A 20,684-nucleotide genomic window follows, 5' to 3' on the forward strand; every position below is an offset into this window, starting at 1 on the left:
GCAAGGGGAGGTCCTAACGCATCACATCCCAAGTTCCCGGTAATGCCTAATACAACATCTCCCCCTCCCCATGCTCAGTAAAGTCTTATCCCATTACAGCGCGATCGCCATTTCCCGACCCACACCCACTGAATTTCTTCAACCTGGGACGTGGAGGGGGAGATATGCTACATTGCGTTTTACAAGCTAAGCTACTTACTACCGCATATGCCACTACTTACTACAGCATATGCCAAATTTTACATGCAATATGATTACAAGCGATAAATTCATTCGATATGATTACAAGCAATAAATTCATTCGACCACCCTTAAACTTATTCCCCGCCCCGCTAAATTACTCCATTCCCGTGCTCTAGCTTTTGTCTCAGCGTATGTCTTTTCCATTCATTATAGCTACCCCCAGATGTCATACAGAGGCATAATACACATCGCATCGCAACACACATTAGGACAAACAAAATTATTATGATGATACAAACCATGAATATTTGTTTTAGCCAGGTAAAGTTAGGCAACCAATCCGTGAGTGTTCTCCATAATTCCGTAAAACCAGACGACGTATCATCCATCGACACCTGATGAAGTAATTTGGTACGCTCCCATATAACCTGAAGGTCAGTTTATATCTGTTGGGTTTTATCTACATAAGCACAGCAACTTTGGTTAATTATTATGCAAACACCCCCCTCCTTAGCTGACAGGAGGTCCAATGCCATTCTATTTTGTAGCACCACCCTACTAAGAGTCAAAACTTCCGTTTGCAAGGCCTCATTCGCATCGGTTGTAGCATTTTCTATCATTTCTATAGTAGCTGAGATATTTATGATTCCCTTTTCTGGTTCACTTACCCCAAGAGATGGAATAAACCACCTAGCAAAACTGTGGAAACCAGTAGGTTTTTCCACCAAAAGATTTAGCGTTCTCCTTACCCTCCTCCAGGGTGTACGGAGGAGTCCTGTTGGGGGATTTGTCCGATTATGCATAGAGAGGAACGGTACCAGGGCTCCTACGGTACATGCACCACCCCAATCTTTTGGTAGAGTCTTTCTAGCATATCCATCTCCACACAACCAACATAGGCCCTTAGGAGGGCATTCAAATCTAGCGCTATTTTTTAATGCTATTTGTATAGCGGAGGGGCAGTTTCCTTCTGATCCTGGACAATGAGTAACATTGCTTAAAGCCTCCTAGGTTTTTGCTCCCGTTTTTATTCAGCACTACCGACCCCCATGGCCATCGTATTTCAAACCTAGGAAAGCTATTCTCGTTGCACAACTGTTCCGCTGGTGGTGGTGGTCTTGTAGATACAGGCAAGGGGTTTGTCATGCCCCAGCACAGCTCTTCTCCACTGGGGAGCCGTGTTTGCTGTTGTCCTGGCCCACATGCACCTACACTCCAGTATATATGGAATCCTTGAGGACTTGTAGAGCGCTGAAAATTATCAAATGGCCAGCTCCAGTTTGAGAACAGAACTGGAATTCCCATTAAAGGAGTTTCCATGCTACCACCCCTGGGCATAACCGTGCAAATCCAACAATCTGATAGATTGAAGTTTTGTGCTATTACTTGGGTTACACTGATGTAACTATTCTTTTCCCAGGCTAAAGCAAATCTTGCCAACACACAGACAACACACAGAGTTACACACTTAACAGGCATCACATTCTTAGCAGGCGCTGTCATTGGCGCCCGCAAAGTTTTCAGGAGCAGCTCCTTTTCTTGCTCTCTTGTCTTCTCTGTCAGTGGTTTAGGCCTTCCCAGAAGCCAGACCTGTGAATAAGAAGGCTCATGGTCCGGTTAGCTCCTTGCTGGCATCCAGCTTGATTTTCCATGACGGTACCCATACTATTTTTCCTGTCTCAAGATGTTTCACTGCCGCATAACCTCTTCCCCATACCAGGATCATCCAGCCCGCCTCCCATACTCCGCTATCTGTTTTTATCTTGACCGGAGGCCCTTCACTTTAGATCTTAGGCTGCCAATGCTTCTGCACGGGGGTTCGGCAGCAATCCCCACGTTCGAAGTGATTCAATGCATAGACGGCCTTTGCTAAGATTTCGGCCTGTCTACCGACAGGAATTCTGTCCCTATATCCCTCCCCCTCCCCAGGGATGCGTATCTTGTCCTTGAGGAGGCGGCTGGCACACTCCACAATCGCTTGCCCTTGGGAGTTGCCAGGGATACCTGTGGTGTGAGATATTCCCCACAACGCTAACCAGTCCTAGGTTGACCGTGAGATGAAACAGGACCCATTATCAGTCTTAAGTTGAATAGGCAAAGCCCATCACAGCAATAGCAGCAGCCCAATGACATTGTGCCGCGGTCGAATTAGACTTAGCATGTTGGGTGGCTACAATGACAGTGGAGGAAGTATCCACCGTGACGGCAAGCCAAGGGCAGGGTGACAAACGGGGTTCCCAAGTGAAATCCGTTTGCCAAATCTGTAAGGGGCTGAGACCACAGGGGTTAACTCCAGCCCGTATTGTAGGTGCAGAATTGCAGTGGGGGCGTGCCTGAACAACATCACATGCAACGGACAAAGGAATAGAACAGATCCTGGCCAGTGCACGGGCGCCTATGTGAAGGGCAGCATGAAGATCGCGGGCTTCTCAAACCGTGAAAACAAGCGTACTGGCGGCTCTGTCCGCTACAGCATTCCCTGCCGTAAAGAAGCCTGGTACTTCAGAATGGCTACAGACATGCAAAATGGCCACAGGGGCCGAACAACAGGCCAAAGCTTCTTCTAGGAGGCCAGCAGCCTCAGAGCTCGGATGTCCTTCTTGGCCCATGCGGGCAAGCAGCCTGGCTGCAAAGGCAGAATCAGTGACGATGTTGCAGGAGATCTCTCACCACAAGCGCACTGCAGCCACCACAGCCATTCAAGCATTTGCATGCTAACCATTTGATTAATAAAAACAGCGGTCTCCCAACCATTGCTTGAGTTCTGCCAAACCACTGCCCCCTGGCTGGTGGTTGAAGACACATCCGTGAACAGGGTGGGCTGATCAAGCAGGGAGGTTAGGACACGGGACCAAAGGGAGACATTGAGGGGCTTAGCCAAATCAAAAATAGGTAGTGAGTCAGAATACACTATCTCCCCTCCAAAGTCCTGCAGCACCGTAAGAAGGGCTTCAGGGAGAGGCTGCACATCGCGGAACGAGCTCTGCAAGTATATTGCATCGGGTTCTCTTGCTAGGGCCCGCAATGAAAGCAGCCGGGACATCGCTAAAACCTCAAGCCAGGAGGTAAAGGCCCGTGTGGGTTGCACTGAAAACAACCACCACAGAGGTCGTGGCTTGGCATCGAGGGTATGGCCCAAAATAGCAGCTGCACCAGCCTCACATCAAGTTACTGCTACTTCAAGAGCTTGATCGGGGTCCCACCATGCCAGCGACCCTCCCATACAACTCTGCAAAATTTCATGCCATGCAGCGGCCATATCATGGGTAAACACTCGAGGTTCTCTTGGATCTGCTCCCTTCAACTGATCATAGGAAGGTTTCATGAGCCGGGGGGGAATTCCCAGGGCTCCTCGGACCCATTGGATCGCCCCTACCAACTTCTGCACATCCCACAGGGAGGTAATGTGGGGTCGAATGTCAAGCCCCATTGGCCGAACCATCTCTGGGCCAAACCTATATCCGAGGTATTCGACCCCCAGGCCCCTCTGCAATTTTTTTTCTGTTGGAGGTAATCCATAATAACTGGACCCTGGGAAGACCTTGGGAGTTCCGACCCTTGGATGGCCTTTAAGAGTCTATTTGCGAAATCAGAGAATGGCTCCATTGTTCCTTGAGTCACTTTAGTCCAGGGGTCCACTGACTCCGCGCCTTTAGCTACCCTCCTAAATGCCTGGAGCATTGAGTCTGTAGCTGCTATAAGCTCCCCCCGCCTGAGCCTTCCCTCCTGACCATGAGGGATCTCCATTCCCTTAGCCATTCCTGCTAGATGCATTAACGAAGACCTATGCAACTGATGGTGGGGGCTGGATTCCGCTGCCCCCAGAGCCGCCCACAACCCCGCCATCCACTCTGAGGACCACAATGTGTACTGCACCGGCATCAACCACGCACATCAGATTTGTTATGTCGTGAGGAAGGAGGGGGCCTAGCGATGTCATGGCTTCTAAAGCACTCAGGGTGAGGGGCGAGTTTAATGCCCGCTTCTCCACGCAGTCTAACAGACGGGTAACCCTTTGGATCGAGAGGCACCCACTCGGGGTTTCCTCCACTATTCACAACTATCGGGAAAGCCTCTAATACTCTCCCTTCCTCTATCAGACTAGATCTAACCTTCCCCCAATCTGTTAGTGTGCCCTTCTTAACTCCCCAATGCAAATCGGCCTCTCCTTCCCCCTCGCATTCCTCTTCAGGCGCAACAGGAAGCCGAGGGTTCCGCATTCCTTCCCTCTCCCCCACTCCCCCTTGATCTGCCAATGCTTGTTTCCCATAGCTTCTTTCTCCACTCCAGATCTCTTAATGGTTGGTGAGGGGATCTTGGTTCCTGGGAGTTGTTCTGATGTTGTTGTCTAATTCCACTCAACAGTACAACCTGCGTGTTTTGTTTCACTAGCAATTTAATCCCATCCCAATTTTCGCTGTGATTTATAATTTCATGCACTAACACTGTCTTATGTAGGGATCTCTCTCTGCACTAATTCTGCTTCCTCACAGGCTCTGTCTCTGATGGCCTGTCCCATATTTTGTGGCTTTCTACTGGAGAGCTTATCATTTTCTACTGCAATTCCTTCCCCCACTGAACTATTGCTTTGGTACCTTTATCCTTAGATGCTTCAGAGCGGATTAGCCTGGACTTCTTTCCTCCCATCAGCACCTTATTCCTACATAGACATTCATTTGCACTGATTTGATAATATCAGAGAGCAGACGAGCTCTAGGAAGCATGTCTTGAAGTGCAGATTATCAGGCCATGTTCCCACAAGCATTTTATTCAATCTGAAATTCTGTAACCCTTCCTGCAAGTGAAGAATAACACTTTATTAAAGGATGATATTGCCTGCTTTTAACATGACCTGACCTGCAGCACAGAGTAAGGAAACAGGGGATTAGCAAGATCCCAGAACTGGAGAATAACCTCATGTTTTCAAATCCTAGCTCACCGCAGCAGAAAATTCCTGCAAGAAGATGCCCGAGCCAGAGCTAACAAGGGTTGCACCAGTAATACTTAGCCCATACCTTTCTGGCCAGCCTGCAAGGCTGCAAGTGTTGCAGGACAGAGTTTACCTTTGCCACTCACACTCAGCTCTCAAATACTATCTCCACTCCAGCACTGTGTTCCAGTAGCACGCTGTCCCTGCTAAAATCCTCAACATGTCATTTGTTACACACTGGTTCCATCATTGCCAGCAGTGGTAAATAGTACATGCCACCACCCAGGTGGATTTTGGTGTGCCTTTCTATAGCATTTTCTTTTGCTTTTTTTCTTTATTTTATTTTATTTTATATACCTTTTTCTCTTTTCTTTGATTCATTTTGCTTTTGGTTTTTTTTCATTTGCTTTGCACTGCTTTCTTATATCCTTTTTTCTTTTTATTGCTTTGCTTAACTATTTTTTTCTATTTTTTCATACTGCTTTGTTTTTCACAGCTATGCTTTGCTCTTGGTTTTTTTTTTCTGTTTGCTTTGTATTCTCTGCTTTGCATAGCTGTACTTTGCTTTGTATTCTATTTTTTTCTTTTTAAATTTTCTTTTAATTTTTTTTCCTTGTTTTCCTTTTTTTTTTTTCTATTTTAACATATATCTTCTTTAGGATATTCTCTCTTTAGTGTCTTATCCCTTTTTTTTAGATTCTGTCCCCCTTCCCTGTCCCCTTTCCCCGTCCCCCTTCTCTTCATTATTCTTCCTTCGACCCTTCCCTCCCCTTTCCCAGCCTGCCCCCTCTCCCCTCCACTCACCTCTTGAGATGTCGGCCCATGGGAACCTAATGAGGTTCAACAATGCCAAGTACGCGTTCAGACTGGGGGACTTAGCCTCTTTCACGCCCTACATCAATCCTGAATGAGAAAAAGAGATGTTTTTATCCAGGTGGTTCGTTCAGAGGCTGCAGCACATCTGCCATGGAGAAAGCCTGAGGGAGCTGGGGGTGTTCAGCCCAGAGAAGAGAAGGCTGAGGGGAGACCTCCTTGCAGCCTTCCACTATTTTAAGGGAGATTATAAACAGGAGGGAAATGAACTTTTTACACTGGTAGATAGTGATAGGACAGGGGGGAATAATTTTAAAGTAGAGGGGAGATTCGGATTAGCTGTCAGGGGGAAGTTCTTCACAGAGAGGGTGCTGAGGCCCTGGCACTGCTGCCCAGAGAGGCCGTGGAAGCCCCATCCCTTGATTCAGCTCCCCTTGCAGTCAATGGAGATGAGGGGAAGGATGTGGCTGATGACACTGAAACACCTGGTGGCATCACAGGAGTGCGGTGGTTTTGTCTCTGGAAAGCCACTAAGCATCCATCTGCTTGCTGGCTCCCTCCAGACATCTGCCTGTCACAGAATCACAGGGGTTGGAAGGGACCTCTGGAGATTCCCCCAGTACAACCTTCCCTCAGAGCAGCTTCCCTGCAGCAGGTTGCACAGGAGTCTGCCTTGAGCTGGGGAGCCCTGAACTGACCCAGTGCTCCACATGTGCCCACTCCTTTCTGTGGCCCCCAATAGCCTCCCAGTGCTTCCAGTGCTGCCCAGTACTCCCAGTTCAATGCACCTGATGCTCCTCCGTACATGACCATCTCCTTCCCCAGGCACAAAACAAGGTTACGGGGACACTGGCAGCAGTAATGGCAATAGGGACCACCAGTGAGGAGGAGCTGCAGCTCTTGGCTCACTGCAGCCACCCCAACATCCCCCAGCTGCTAGATGTGCTGTACTGGGATGGGCACCTCTGGGTGAGATTGGTCTGGATGTGCTTTGCAGCCTGGGTAGTGCAAGCAGGGTGAAGCAGCATGGTGGTGGCAGCACGACAGGGAAACCTGCTGTGCTCCAGTGTGTGCCCAGTGTCTGTGGTCCTGCTGCTGGGTGCCACTGGATGCAGCCTGGCTCTGTCCTCTCTGCCCCTCCCTGCGGGGACTGATGGCCGTGCCTGGGATCCCTCTGAGCCACCCCAGCTCTCCCAAAATTCCCACCCGAACCCTTTCCCATCCCTACATTCCTACCTAGTGCCTAGAAGGGGAGGGGATTTTGGAGGGGAGGGACGGGGCCAGTGGTGGCAGCCCTGGGACACTGCCCTTTGTGCCGCCCCATCCTGCCCCTGCAGTGGGCATGGGGGTCTGGGGGGGCTTTGGTGCTGCATGAACGACTGCAGGCTGAGGTGTAGCAAAGTGAACACAAAACATTTAATAATTTAACATACAAAACAATAAAATTCAATGATAATAGTCCCAGCCATTCCCCACCCTAAAAATTGTTTCTGATCCCTCCCCCTAAAATTCCCAACCTCTAATCTATTTCTCACTCCCTGCTCCCTCCCACCAATAATTTCCTCACCCTCCAGAAAACCTCCCAGCCCCCAGAAAGTCCCACCCCAATAATTCCTTCCTCCAAATTCCAGCAATTTCAGAGTATAACATTGTCAGAGTACAAATTCCCACCTCACAAAATTCCCTCCCCCTTCCACATCCCCAGTGCCAGCAGTAACGTAGTCCAAGAATTTTTGAATGCCAACCATCTCCCACCTCAGCCATTTCTCACCCCAAGAATTTCCCACCCTCCAAAATTCCCACCCCAACAATATCAGAGTACAACCACTCCATTTCCCACCCCAAAAAGATCCCACCGCTCCAAGAATCCCCACCCCCCAACCATTCCCCACCCCAGTAAATTTCCCCAAAATTCCCACCCCCCCAGTTTCCCATCCTAGTGCTTTAACAGTCCAACACTTTTGCAGTCCATCAGATTCAGAGTCCCACATTGCTCCAGTCCGAGATGCCGTTTGTGGACAGCCCAGGTTTGGAGGGGTAAGGCTGGGGCGGGTTTTGGTGCCCCTGGAACGCTGCCGCTGCTTTCTGGGTGCTGTGGGGCTGGCAAGGAGCCCAGGGCTACAGGTAGCTGTATTCGTGGGCTATGGCCAGGTCTCCTGCTACACCAAGTGGGTCAGTTTCTTGGTACACTCCTGCTCAGGCCGCTGTTGGGTGTGACGGGCACTGAGTCCTCCTGCTGGCTGCTGTGCCAACACCTAGTGCCAGTGTTTGTGGCCTTGAACATCCTGGCACAGAGGCAGCTTCCTCTTTTTGGTTGGGATGCTGCTGGTGGGCTGCTTGCCTTTCCTGGTGGTGCAGGCGGCTGCTGGGCACTTGGCTGGTTTGGTGCTGTCCTCATGGTGCTTGTCCACCACCCAGCAGGAAATGCAGCCGGGTGGCAGTGCCAGGCGGGAGAGGAGCACCCAGGGCTGCCTCTGCCATGCCTCTTCCATGAGATGTGCAGTGCAGGGCAAAGGAGGTGTGGGGGCAGCCAGGGGGGTTGGCAGGGGCAGCTCTGGTGGGGTGACGGGGAACAGCAGCAAAGGCTCACAGGGCAGCAGCTCAGAGAGCTGTTTAGGGGATGCTTCCTGTCCCCAAAACAGGTCACTGACAGTCCTGGCATCAGCCTGTGTCTCTTTGCTGAGCTCCCTGCTGCTCCTGGGGAAGTCAGGGAGCTCTGCAGTGAAAGGAGAGGAGTCAAGGCTGGTGGCTCCATGGCAGTGATCCACCTCATCAGCTCTTCCCTTTCGCGGCTATCCAGTTCCAGCAGCACCTCGTCCCCAAGATTTTCCTCTTCCACATTGTCAGCATCTTTGGTCTCCTCCCTTTTGACAACAGTCAGGTCCTCGTTCTCCTGGGGGACCTCCAGAGCACTCACCACTTCCGAAAAAGCAAGAACAAGGCTCCGTTGCAGTGGTGATCGTTGGGATCAGCCCCTTCCCCCCAGGCTTGCCATGGTTTCATTTTTTGTACCCAGACAGCCTTCCCATCCCCATCCTTTCCCATCCCAATGATCAGCTGCCATCCCGGTGGGCATTTTGCAGCCCAGTGCTCTTCCTTCCCAAGGGTCTCTCATCCCTGTGGAGATTTGCTATCCCTGCAGTGAGTTCTCACCCCAGGAATGGTTTCCCCTCCCAGTAAGGATCCAAGTGATTTCCAGCTGTCACCACGCAACAACATGTTCACCCAGCCCATGGCTAAGAACTTAAACTGCCAGCATTAATTACCAGGTCTTGAAAACGGTAGCAGCCACGGTAGGCCAATTAGACAGGTAACAATAAAAATGACTGATTTCTGTGAGACAGTCCTGATTTGGCTGAGAATGCTGCAGGAATGAGACAGCATCCATGCAGCATGTGCTGAGCTTGTTGTTATGGAATGGTCCTTTGTGCCTTGAAGAATATCACTAACTTTCTGTCGTGGTCTTTTTCTCCTAGCTTGTGACGTATCTTGGGGCATTTCTAATGAGGACAGAACAGACAGCATTAAATGTGAGATGTCAGGAGACCTGGCAGATGCTTTGCTAGCTGTGGGTGAGTGCTGTGCTTTTACACGTTGTCTACAAAGTAATGAAAGAATTAGAGGTGCTGCATCTTTCCTTGACTGGCTGCTTACATAGTTTCAGGAGGAAGCCATGGATTGTCTTTTTTTCTGCTTTGCGGATACAATCAGGCAAGAACTGGTTTTCCCATCCTGCAGCCGGGAATGCTCCATCCCGAGGGGCGCGTGGCTGCGAGAGGAATGTGTCTGCGGAAGCACGGCTCGTTCCTCCCCTCTGACAGGGGCAGAATGTGTCTGCGTTTTCCTCCTGGCTCTTATCTCCTGTGTTGTGGTGGGAAACGAGCTGAGCCACTGTGCCTCTTTATGATGGTTAGCTCTGTCCCTCCGCCATCATCTTTATTCCCAGCTGTTCCGGTGTGAAATGCTCCCCTCTCAGAGCTGCAGAGCCCAAAGGCCTCCTTGGCAGCTGTCACTCACCTGGAGGTTGTAGGGTGCTGTGTTGTGCCTCCTGTCTGTGCCTGCTTCCTAGGTGTCATTTCCAAGACACTGTAGGTCCACCTGGTAGGAACTGCAGTCAGCTAACACGAAAGTGAAAGAAGCATGAAAGTAGTCTTCTTTATTTCATAGGCTTTAATCTTCATTGAAGCTTGTTCTGCTGTGGAGCACAGGTGGAAGCAATTCACCTGTATGACAAAGCCTGGTTCCACCCCTCCCAAACCTCATTTAAGGGCTGGCTGCCCAAGGGGCTGGGTCTCTTTTTGGGGATCTGCTCTTTTGTGGTGTTTTGTTTGCCCTCTTCCTCAGAAAGGGGTAAGCAATTCTGTGTTTATTTATCTGATGGTGTCCTTTACCTTTCTTGGGTAATTTAAGACTGATTTAAAGTAGCTGTATCTGTTATCGCCTTTGTCTGTAGTTATCCTTCTGGGTTTATGGTTACGAGATACCCTTTTGGGTTAGATTTTAAGGTCTAGGATTACCATTTTGAGGAGGGAGAAGTGGTTGAATCACTGTTCCTGGTGGTGTTCAAGAAACATTTAGATATTGTACTGAGGGACACGGTTTAGTGGGATATGTTGGTGATGAGTGAATGGTTGGACTGGATGATCTTAGAGGACTCTTCCAGCCTTGGTGATTCTATGATCCTGAGGTTTATGCTTCTGGATTGTGTTAATGTGTTAGCATTTAGTGTTATAGCTTAGTGCTGAGGGTAACCCTTTTGTCTTAGGGTGTAGGGGTTACTGTTTTCGGTTAGGTTTAAAGGCCACTGAAAATCCCTGAAATGCACTACTTTTACAGCCAAAACAGACTAATCTTTCAACTGCAATGCACTTAAAGTATTACTAGTCTCATTCCTGCTGAGAGAATGGCCAATGAACCCAAGCCTGCTTGACAGCTCTGCATTGCTCAGAGCAAAGCAGCACAAGCAAACAAAATGCTATCAGGTGCACATGCTGAGAGACATACTTCATTCCTAAGTTGAACAACTGTGAGTAGAAGTAGCTCCACACGGTTTGGCCTCTCCAAGGAATTTACACAGCTCTAAGTACACATAAGTATTTATACACAGACTCGTATCGCTATACTGCTACTGCTGGCCTCTCTACTGCTTCCACTGTGGCTTCCAGAACAGCCCTGTCATCAGTCACTCTTTCCTCTCAAGACTTTCCTGTTTTCTCAGTCATCTCCTTAGCTGCACTAAGGAAGTAGTTTTGCTATTAGCCACTGCAACCACCACCAACCAAACCAAAACCAACAGAACTATCACAGACCAAAAAAAACCCTGTTCATCATTACTATGGAACATACCACAACCAGAGCACAGAAAAAAGAGATGACTACTTGGCCTCTCAGTTTCTCTTGGAAAAGGAGAATACCCACTAGCTGAGTTAAGCAAAGAGGTTGTATGCAGAAGAAGCTCGATGCCTCCATCTAGGAATGAAGTGTGTCCCTCAAGCAGCTCCCAGTCACCATCAACTGCTATTCCGAACCAAACTGTGCAAAATTAATTTCATTTCAGTCACAAATTGCTGCAGTCACCAAAGCACAGCCAGCTATCCATGAAGTACCTTGCTACCCTTGTTCCTCTGGTTTTCCATCTTAGTCCATATCTCCCCTTCCTCCCAAAAAAAACCCTACCATTTTGACAGTCAAAACACAAACTAGTATTTCACTTATCATGACTCTTCCCTGCACTCCCAAATGAATGGTTACCTGACATCCTCGGCAGCACTGTGTCATGGTTTTGTGATTTTTTTGTTGTCGGTATTCCACATCATAACATCACGGACTGCTGTTTCTGGGTGTTTGGTTCTTGGAGGGGGAGGGAAGGAGCTGCATTCCCCAGGGGTCTTAGCACCTGGAGGGGGTTGGGGAAGCTGCCTCGCAGACCTGGAGTTCCTTTCTTCATTCACTATGGAGAAGCATGTGGTCCCCCTGCAGCTTACAGAGTAACGGCTCAGCTTTGGACTCCCTCTCTCATTTTGTTTGATTTGTTGGCTTCAATTCCGATATCAGATTGTTGCCGCTGTTTTGTTTTAGACCTGTCTACTATTCCCTTACCCTTACCCCTTTTCTCTTTTTTTTTTCCCAGGGTGTGGGTCCACGGGTCCCCTGCTACATTAGTCACAGGACTGGTCCAGGCCAACCTGTAAACTGCTGACACATTTTATTTTCCTTTATCTCCTCTCTGGGCTGGTGGGCCAGTGGCCGTGCTTTCCCCCTGTCACGGATACAGATCCATAGATAACTCCGTGACCCCCAAACCAAAAAACAAACCCTAAACAGAAACCTTAAAATAACCCTAACCCCAACCAAAACCCTAACCCTAAAGCTAACCATAACCCTAAGCCCAGACTAACCACAGCATTACCCTAACCCAAACCCAAAGTCCAAACGTAATCCAAACCATAAGCATAACCCCAACCCTAACCGCTATCCTAACACAGACCTAATCCTAACAGTAACCCTAACCACAATCCTAACCCTAACTCAAATCTAACCCCAACCCTAACCGTAACCCTAACTCCAACTGTAACCCCAAAATTAACCCTAACCATACTGTAACCTTAACCCTAAACCTAACCCTAAACATACCTTACCCCTAACCCCCAACCCTAACTGTAACCCCAACATTAACCCTAACCCTACTGTAACCTTAACCCCAACCCTAAGCCCAACCCTAACCCCAACCTTGAGTTGGTCCATCTTGGGGGGGCCCGGAGTGTAGCTCTGCTGTTGCTGCGTCCCTTCCAGCGCACTTCGCTGGAACAAGTTCAGAGGAGGCCACCAAGATGAGCAGAGGCTGGAACACCTCTCCCAGGAAGAAAGGTTGAGAGATCTGGGCTTGTTTATCTTGGAAAGGAGAAGGCTCACTGTGGCCTTCCAGTACTTGAAGGGAGCATATAAACAGGAGGGGGAACGATTGTTCGCGAGGGTAGATAGCAATAGGACAAAGGGGAATGGTTTTAAACTGAGACAAGTGAGATTTAGGTTAGATATCAGAAGGAGGTTTTTCACTCAGAGGGTGGTGATGCACTGGAACAGGTTGCCCAGGGAGGTTGTGGATGCCCCGTCCCTGGAGGCATTCAAGGCCAGACTGGATGTGGCTCTGGGCAGCCTGGTCTAGTAGCTGGCGACCCTGCACTCAGCAGGGGGGTTGAAACTCAATGATCTTGGAGGTCCTTTTCAACCCAAGCCATTCCATGATTGTATTAAATCCTGAACCCTCTCCCGGGCTGGCTCACCCCTGATGTGACGCTCACGTTTCCACGTGTCAGGTTTATGCTCCTGCTGGGCACTTTTCTAATGATTCAGTAAAATAATGATTATAATATATCCCCTGCGCTGTGCAGACTGGTGAACTGAGCAGAGCTGGGCGCTGCCCGGGGACCCTAGCGGGCGGGGCAGTGGGTCACAGCGGGGCCCATTGTGACGCGTCTCCGTGCCCCTGAGGTGCAGCCGTGACAGCGCCGTGCCCCGCACTTTCTGTCAGGACTCTGTCAGGACAGGAGCAGGCCGACGCCGCCCGCCGCCCTTCAGAGCAAATCGCAGCATTTCCTTCCACCCCGGCCGCCCAGGCCCTACCCCCTCCCCAACCTCAGCCCTCATCCTCTGCGATGGCAGAGAGAGCTGCCCCCCGCCCCTCGGAGGCCAAGGAGAAGCACAGGGCCCCCCCGGAGCCCGCTGCTGCACCGCTCGGTGAGTGAGGGTCCCCGCAGGGCCAGGGGGGAGCGCCTTCTGCTGGAGGCTGCCTCTGGGGCTGCGCAGGGCGGCTGAGGGCAGAGCCCCTCCTCTCCTCACTCTGCTCTGGGCTCCTCTGACCCCAAACCTGAACCCTAACCCCAGCCCTAATGCCAAGACAGGCCTTAACACTGACTGTAACCCCAACCCCAACCTCGATCCTAACCCTAACCCCAACCCTAAACCTGACTTGAATTCCAACCCTAACCCCAACCCTGACCCCACCCCATCCCCTACCCCCACTTCCCTGTTCAGACGCTTCCAAGCCGGCCGTGTACGCCCTGGAGCCTGAAGCGGTCGACACCATTGAGGCCTTTGTCCGGAGCACAGAGAAGGTGAAGGTGACAGTGGCCGCAGCCATCGTGGCAGTGCCCGTCCCCCCCGCACCCCCTGCAGCTGCAGGAGGGCTGTGCCCCCCGGGCTCCCTCCATTTACGCTCCCCCCGCTCTCTGGCGGCCGCAGGACAAGGAGCAGAAGATGAAATTCCTGCGGAGCATCTGCACCGTCTGCAACACGGCAGCGGAGAGGAACATGGTGCAGGGACTGAGTGTCTTCTGCTGCTGCAACGAACTGGCCAAGAACATCACAGTGAGGAGCGGTGGGGACCCAGGGCAGGGGGACAACGGGCGGCTCCAGTCCTCCTGGTGCTGGGAGCACTGGGAGCCCGGTGCCATCCATCCCACTGTGCTGCGCAGGAGCTGCTGGCAGAGGAGCCCCGGGCAAAGCTGTGCTTCCAACTGTGGCAGCTCGCCATGGCTGCCATCACCGCCCTCAGGTACTGCCCCACGCCGGGATGGCCCCGCAGCGCCTGGATGGCCCCACAGCCCTGGGGGATGGCCAAAGGGCAGAGGAAGTCCTGCAGCCCTGCTGGGTCTTGGCTCTAACGCTGACCCTAGCCCTGACCCAACCATCATGATAATCCTCACCCCAACCCACCCCCACCACAGCAGCTCTCAGGACTCCCTCTGCCCCACACATCCCCATGGAGGAGGGTGTTCCAGCGTTGCCCTCCAGCTCTGCGGAGTGCTGCCTGTGGGGGAGTCCGGTCCCCATCCTGCAGCGCAGCGCTCCCAACGCTGCAGTCCCTGTTTTTGCAGCACGGTTAAGGCGGCATTGGAGGAGAAGATCCATCTCTTGGTAGTGTGCTTCCAGAGCATCCTCCTGTTTCCCTCAGAGCAGGACCTGAACGTGAGCCTTTACTCCGAGGTGGGTGCCAGGGAGCTGCAGGACCCCCCCTTCTTGTGGGATGGAGTCTCGCTGTGACCCCCCCGCTCCCCTCCCTTCTGAACTCCCCGCTCTGTCCCTCCTGCAGACCCTGAAGGCTCTGGACCGGATGCTGCACACGCTGGTGTTCGTCCACCCCTCAGCCAGCGTTGGCAAGGAGCTGCACAGCATCTTCCAGGTGGGCTCTGCCTGATGGAGCTGCACGGAGGAGGGGTGTTCCTCCCCCCCCCTCCCCCACCCCAAAAACCTTCTGGGATGATCTGGGGGGTGGCGGGGCAGGGCAGAGCAGCAGCTCCTCTTCCTGCAGGTGCTGCTGCCTTTCACCTGCTCACAGAGCGCGGCTGTGCGCCAGAGGGTAGTGGGGCGATTCTGGAAGTTGAGCCATTCGCTAGTGCACTTCTGCCAGGGCAGGGTAAGAGGCCGACCTCTCTGGTGTGGGGGTCTTTGTCCCTCCTTTTCCCCGCTCTGCCCACCCTGCTTCCATGGCTGGGGGTGCACTCAGCGTTCTGTTCTCTGCACACAGCCTCATCGCTCCTTGGGACGAACCAGCTCGGTCCGCTACCAAGAGCTCCACGTGCCCATGCTGGGGCGCCTGGTGGGAAGCCTCCTCCTGTGCTGCGCCTTCCCGGAGGACAGGACGCACTTTCTTGCTTTGCAAGCTCTCCGTCAGCTCTACACATTTATCCTGGGGAGAACTCGTAAGGCGACGGCTGCTGACCGCCTCCATCCATCGCAGACGTCCCACGGGGCCAAGCGTGGATGGCACTGTGTCGGCTGCTGCTCTGAGCAGCCAAGGAGTGGAACCCCATGGGGTCGGGGAGCTGCGCCCCACGGCCCCGCGCTCGGGGTGGGGGCAGCTGTCCCACTCCCCACACAGTGCTCCCATCTCACATACCATGGCTTGTTCTCATTTCCAGGCTGGGAAGCGCGGTCGGAGGAGCAGGACAAACTCAAGCAGTGGGAAGCTGACCACGAGTTCTCCCTCTCCTGGACCACCAACACCACGATCATTTTGCAGGTGAGTAGAGCTTGCCACGCTGGGACTCGTGGCCATGGGGTTGGTAGGGATAGGGGGAACACGGCTGATGTTGCATTCCCCCCCTCTGTGTTTGTGCCTTCCCCTCCCCCCAGAGCTTTGTGAAACACCTCCACTCTTGGGAGAAGACTGACCTTTTCCTTGTGGCGCTGTGGGGCATGAGGGACTGCAGCAACTACAACACCCAGGTGGCTACCACCATGCTGTCCATCCTGATGCTCTACTTCAACCCTACGGCCGACGATGTGAGCAACTGGCAGCTGCTTGCCAGGGGGCTGAGCCTATGGGGGAGTGGGGTTGGGGTTGGGTTGGGTCCTGGGGGTTAGGATTGGAGTCAGGGTTGGGTGCTGGATGTTGGGGTTGGGTTGGGTGCTGGAAGGCTGCATTGGGTTGGGCTGTCTCGCACGGTATCGGTCTGATTTGGGACTTGAGGGCTCTTGGCCCATCTTGGGGTGGCCCGGAGTGCAGCTCTGCTGTTGCTGCATCCCTTCCAGGTGCAGCGGATCCTGATGGAAATCCACAGGAGCAGGAAGCTGATCACAGAGCAGCGGGCGCAGACGACCATCGAGGGCACCTTGTCCTGGCTGGCCAACTCCAGCCCTCGCGCAGTGACACTCAGCCTGCTGCGCTGCTCCCCCACCTGCAACAAGTGCGCTGCCCCCACGCCACGTGGAGAGGGACCCCCAGCCCCCAAGGACAGGGATCAGCATCCCATGTGGAGAGGGACTCCACCCAATGCGGAGAGGGATCTTCAACCCATAGATAGAAGGACCCCCACCCCACTCATGGAGGAGCTCCCACTGAGGATGGCTCTGTGCTGCAGGGACACGTGGGAACTGTGGGAGATGGCGTTGTCCTTGGTGAGCGTGGTGCCACAGATGGTGCAGGAGCTGCTGCAGCTGCTGGAGATCGCGCCGCTGGACCAGGAGACCAAGACCGGCGGGCTTCCCCTGGCCGTGAGTTTAGGGGTCCCTGGGGAACCCTCCCCCCCAACTGTAGGGGAGCGGCTCAGTGCTGAGCGCTGCCTGGGTGCTTTCCGCAGGCGACCACGGTGCTGCACAAGATCCTGCAGTGCCGGAAGTACGGCGCGGAGGTGCGCCTGTTTTTCCCAGAGCTTTTTGTGGCGCTCATCTTCCAGCTGGTGTCATCCAGGGAGCTCGCTCCGCTGGAGGAGACCACTGTTAATGAGGACCAGTTCCGCCCGTCCGCGCCCGCCCCTGCCATCAGGTACCGCTGCCATGCCCGCCGCTGACCCCTGACACCACGCTGACCCCTGGCTCTTTGCTGCCCATGACCCCATGCTGCCCCCTGGCTCTTTGCTGCCCCCTGACCACACACTGCCCATTTCTGCGCAGGACGGTGCTGGAGGTGATGCACAGTTTGCTGCTGTGCGCGGAGCTGGACCAGCTGGTGTGCTCCATGGACAGACACCAGCTGTGGAAGGGGCTGCTGGGTTCTGCCACGTGGCAGAGTGGCCTGCACTCCCTCTCCAGGTATGGCCCCAAGCCCCTCCCACATGGTGCCCCACACTGCCCTACACGGTGCCCTACACGGTGCCCCACATGGTGCCCCACATGCTGCCCCACGCACTGCACCACATGTTGCCCCATGCAGTGCTCCACACTCTGTCCCACATGCTGCCCTATGCACTGTCCCACACTGTCCCACACACTGCCACGTGTACTGCCCAACATGCCACCCCGTGCACTGCCTCACACACCGCCTTCCTGAAATAAGTAGGGAATGAGATGGGGAGTGTGCAGGGGGAGCTGAAGCCTGGTGGGCCAATGGAAGAGCATGCTGTGGGGCAGGATGGGCTGTTCTGGTCTCCCCCACCGTGGACCCGGTGGGGTCAGACCCCCACCTGAGCTCACCCCCCTGCCCCACAGGATGATGGTGAGGACCTGCCGGGGTCAGTGTGCCCGTGTCTTCAGCCACCTGCAGAAGCTGCTGCAGAACAACGAGCTGCAGTGGAGGGAGGTCCCTGCCATCACATTCTACATGGAGGTGTGTCCCTTCGGGGAGTTGGGGGAGCTGAGCCCCCTCCTGCCCTGCCCCCCGCTCACCACCACGCATTCCAGCTGCGGAGCTGCGAGGAGCTGCAGGAGGAGGACACCTGCGCCCAGAAGATCTTCAAGAAATACACCTGCAGCAAGCAGCTCAAGAGCAGGGAGCTGGCGCTGCACGGGCTGCGAGGCCTGTACGCAGGGAGGATGCAGCTGCTGCTGCCCGATGCACTGCAGTGGCTGCAGAACACGCGGGCCGACATCAAGGTGCAGGCCATGCAGCTGCTGCAGGACATCGCGGCTCAGCACCCCGCCAGCATGCGGAGCGTGCTCAGCCAGCTGGCAACGCAGCTGCTCTGCTGCTTCAATGAGGTGAGGCGCGTGGGGCAGCAGGGAGCAGCCACCCCCCCCTCGGCACCGTGCATTGCTCAGCACCCCCCAATGTGTGCCCCCCCAGGACAGCGTGGAGGTACGCTCGTGCTCCATGGAGCTCTTCGCGGTGCTGCTGACGGTACCAGGCAAGAGGCAGCTGCTGCCGCAGGCGGAGAGGAGTCTGCTGCCGCTCTTCATCCGCATGAATGAGGACTTCCCCAGCGTGGCCCAGGTGGGGGCAGCTCGTGGTGTCATGGGATCACGGGGTCACCTGGCACGACCCCAGCCCGCCCTGTTGAGTCACAGCACCATGAAGGCTGGAGGGGCCTCTAAGGTCGCTGGGTCTGACCAGCAACCCCCTCCACACCCACCCATACAGTCCTCCCAGATCCCTCACCCCCAAGCCCCCCCAGACCCTGTGGGCTGGTACCGGCTGTGGTGCCGTTCCAGGGTGGGGATGGAGGGGGGGCCCCGGGCTCTCCCGCCAACACTCCCCTGTGTTGCTGCCCCCCAGGCTGCTCAGAATGCCCTCACCCATGCCGCCAAGCTCCTGGGCTGGGAGCAACTGCAGCACCTGGCCAGCGAGGCAGACATCTGCAAGATTGCTGACTGCCTGGTAAAGATCCCCATCCCTCAACTCCCCCCATCCCCCACCCCAAAACCCCCCCTGCTCCAGCAGAAAGGAGGGGGGGGGCACTCTGCAGGTGCCACCCACACCCTGGTGCTCTCTGCAGCTTCAGAAGGGGGGCAGCGCCCTGGAGCAATACCTGCAGCAGAGCGTGCAGCACCTGCGCAGCCCCCAGCCGCGCGTGCGGGAGGCTGCCGTGCGCTTCCTGGGTGAGTCCCGGCCCCTATGGGTCCCCCTCCCTCTGATCCCTGGGTGAATGCTGCGGGGTCGGTGTGCAGGGGGTGGCAGGGGTCCTGAGGGAGTCACTGGAGTACCGTTGGTGTTCTTGGAGGTTATTGGGGCGCTGTTGGAATCACTAGGGTACCATGGGGTTATTGGGCGTCATTGGGGCACCACTGGGATTCTTGGGGGTCATTGGGGCACCGTGGGGGTCCCCGTGGCACTGCGGTGTCCTTGGAAGCCATGGGGACACCATGGGGGTCCCTGGGTGCACCGTGCGGTCCCTGATGGTGGCCATGTGCGCAGGGCTCCTGGCTCGGGAGATGAAGAATGAGAACCCGGAGAAGCTGCCGGACATCCGCAGAGGTGAGCTGCTGCCTCCCTATCCCACGTGCCCCGGGCAGCGCTGCGCAGGGCCGACGTGGTGACGCAGCGCCGCTCCGCTCCATTGCAGCCCTGCAGAGCCTGAAGAAGGACAGCGAGCCGGCAGTGAGCTCCCTGGTGGGGCAGACATTGCTGATCCTCAGCAAGCTGGAAGGCGTGCCGCCCACCAGGCCCAGGGACGGAGTCCTGTGCCGCTGGCTCCGGAGGATGCTGGGGAACTAGTGTCACGCAGACAGGGAGCAGTCTTTGTTGGTGTTACATGTAGAGCTGAAATAAAGGAGCTGTTGTGTTGGAGCTGCTCCGTGTCTCGGGGTTTGCTGTTGTGCTGCGTCGTCAGCTGCGCAGCGTCGCTGCGCGGATCGGATCCCCTCTGTGCGGAGTAACAAAGTGCTCGAGGGAGGCGTTCCCCATTCTGCTCCTCATTGCCACACGAACCCCAATCCCAACAACCACAAACCCAAAGCTAACTATAACCTCAACCCAACCCCACACAGACATACGGACGTGGGTCAGATCTCATGCATTGAGGTACACAGATGAGCACTCACACAAAGTGCGCCAGCAATGCCGCTCCGGGGGAGCAGAGGGGAAGCCTGGGGGTTGGGGTGTTTGTGATGCGGGGCCGTGGGGCCGTGCGGGGCTGCGGGCTCTGGCCACGGCCGGAGCACATCCCCTCCCTCCCGCACTCCCGGTCCGGCCGCACGCGGAGCACAGAGATGTGGGGCGCTGGCTGGGTGCCACCGGGGCAGCGCCCCCTGCTGGAGGGGCGGCCCGCGCTTTCCGACCCTTGCATCATCCTCCCGCTCACCTCGCCCCTCCGCTCTCATTGGTTCACCTCCACGTGACATTAAGACTAAGCGGGGCGCTGATTGGCCGAAGCTGACGCAGCGTTGCGTCATGCGGAGGTTAGAAAAGGGGCGCGCGGCTGAGGGGGCGGTGCAGAGCGGCGGAACAGCGAGAGGACGATGCGGCTGAGAATGATCGGAGCGCAGCGAGAGGGGCGGGGCCGCGAGGAGCCGGGGCCGGGCAGGAAGGTGCGGGGGAGTCCGGGAGGGGTCTCCAGGGTGGGGAACTCCCAGGGGGAGGGGTTCCGGGGGCGAGTTCCTTGGG

The 20,684-nt window shown here is 54.7% G+C and overlaps 2 protein-coding genes across 4 annotated transcripts in view; both read left to right on the forward strand.

Moving 5' to 3' along the window:
• LOC110402907 (maestro heat-like repeat-containing protein family member 7) lies at positions 13,424 to 19,736 on the forward strand. Of its 2 annotated transcripts, XM_021405510.1 has the most exons (20): positions 13,424 to 13,663; positions 13,961 to 14,040; positions 14,168 to 14,293; positions 14,401 to 14,480; positions 14,803 to 14,911; positions 15,018 to 15,107; positions 15,237 to 15,341; positions 15,453 to 15,627; positions 15,847 to 15,947; positions 16,061 to 16,210; positions 16,460 to 16,614; positions 16,789 to 16,921; positions 17,008 to 17,192; positions 17,321 to 17,458; positions 17,855 to 17,972; positions 18,047 to 18,343; positions 18,429 to 18,575; positions 18,858 to 18,959; positions 19,078 to 19,556; positions 19,645 to 19,736. In XM_021405510.1, the coding sequence occupies exons 1-19, from the start codon at positions 13,582 to 13,584 to the stop codon at positions 19,225 to 19,227; spliced, it is 2,523 nt and encodes an 840-aa protein (XP_021261185.1). In that variant the 5' UTR covers positions 13,424 to 13,581; the 3' UTR covers positions 19,228 to 19,556; positions 19,645 to 19,736. The 2 variants fall into 2 exon arrangements, with proteins under 2 accessions (XP_021261185.1, XP_021261184.1); XM_021405509.1 differs by having other exon boundaries at positions 15,453 to 15,947.
• Positions 20,470 to 20,684, forward strand: part of LOC110402723 (DNA damage-inducible transcript 3 protein-like) — a 1,372-nt gene continuing 1,157 nt past the window's right edge. For both annotated transcript variants that reach the window (XM_021405118.1, XM_021405119.1), the window contains exon 1: positions 20,470 to 20,608. The gene's annotated coding sequence lies outside the window, so the exon portion shown is untranslated. The remainder of the gene's footprint in view (positions 20,609 to 20,684) is intronic.

This window comes from Numida meleagris, chromosome 7, assembly GCF_002078875.1.
Source record: "Numida meleagris isolate 19003 breed g44 Domestic line chromosome 7, NumMel1.0, whole genome shotgun sequence".
NCBI classification, from domain to species: domain Eukaryota; kingdom Metazoa; phylum Chordata; class Aves; order Galliformes; family Numididae; genus Numida; species Numida meleagris.

Excerpts from the sequence above, each read along its gene's own strand:
- LOC110402907 (XM_021405509.1), top strand. The coding sequence starts at position 13,582 with ATGGCAGAGAGAGCTGCCCCCCGCCCCTCGGAGGCCAAGGAGAAGCAC. Across the intron at positions 14,912-15,017 it reads ACGTGAGCCTTTACTCCGAG|ACCCTGAAGGCTCTGGACCG; the intron begins GTGGGTGCCAGG and ends TCCCTCCTGCAG. Across the intron at positions 15,108-15,236 it reads AGCTGCACAGCATCTTCCAG|GTGCTGCTGCCTTTCACCTG; the intron begins GTGGGCTCTGCC and ends CTCTTCCTGCAG.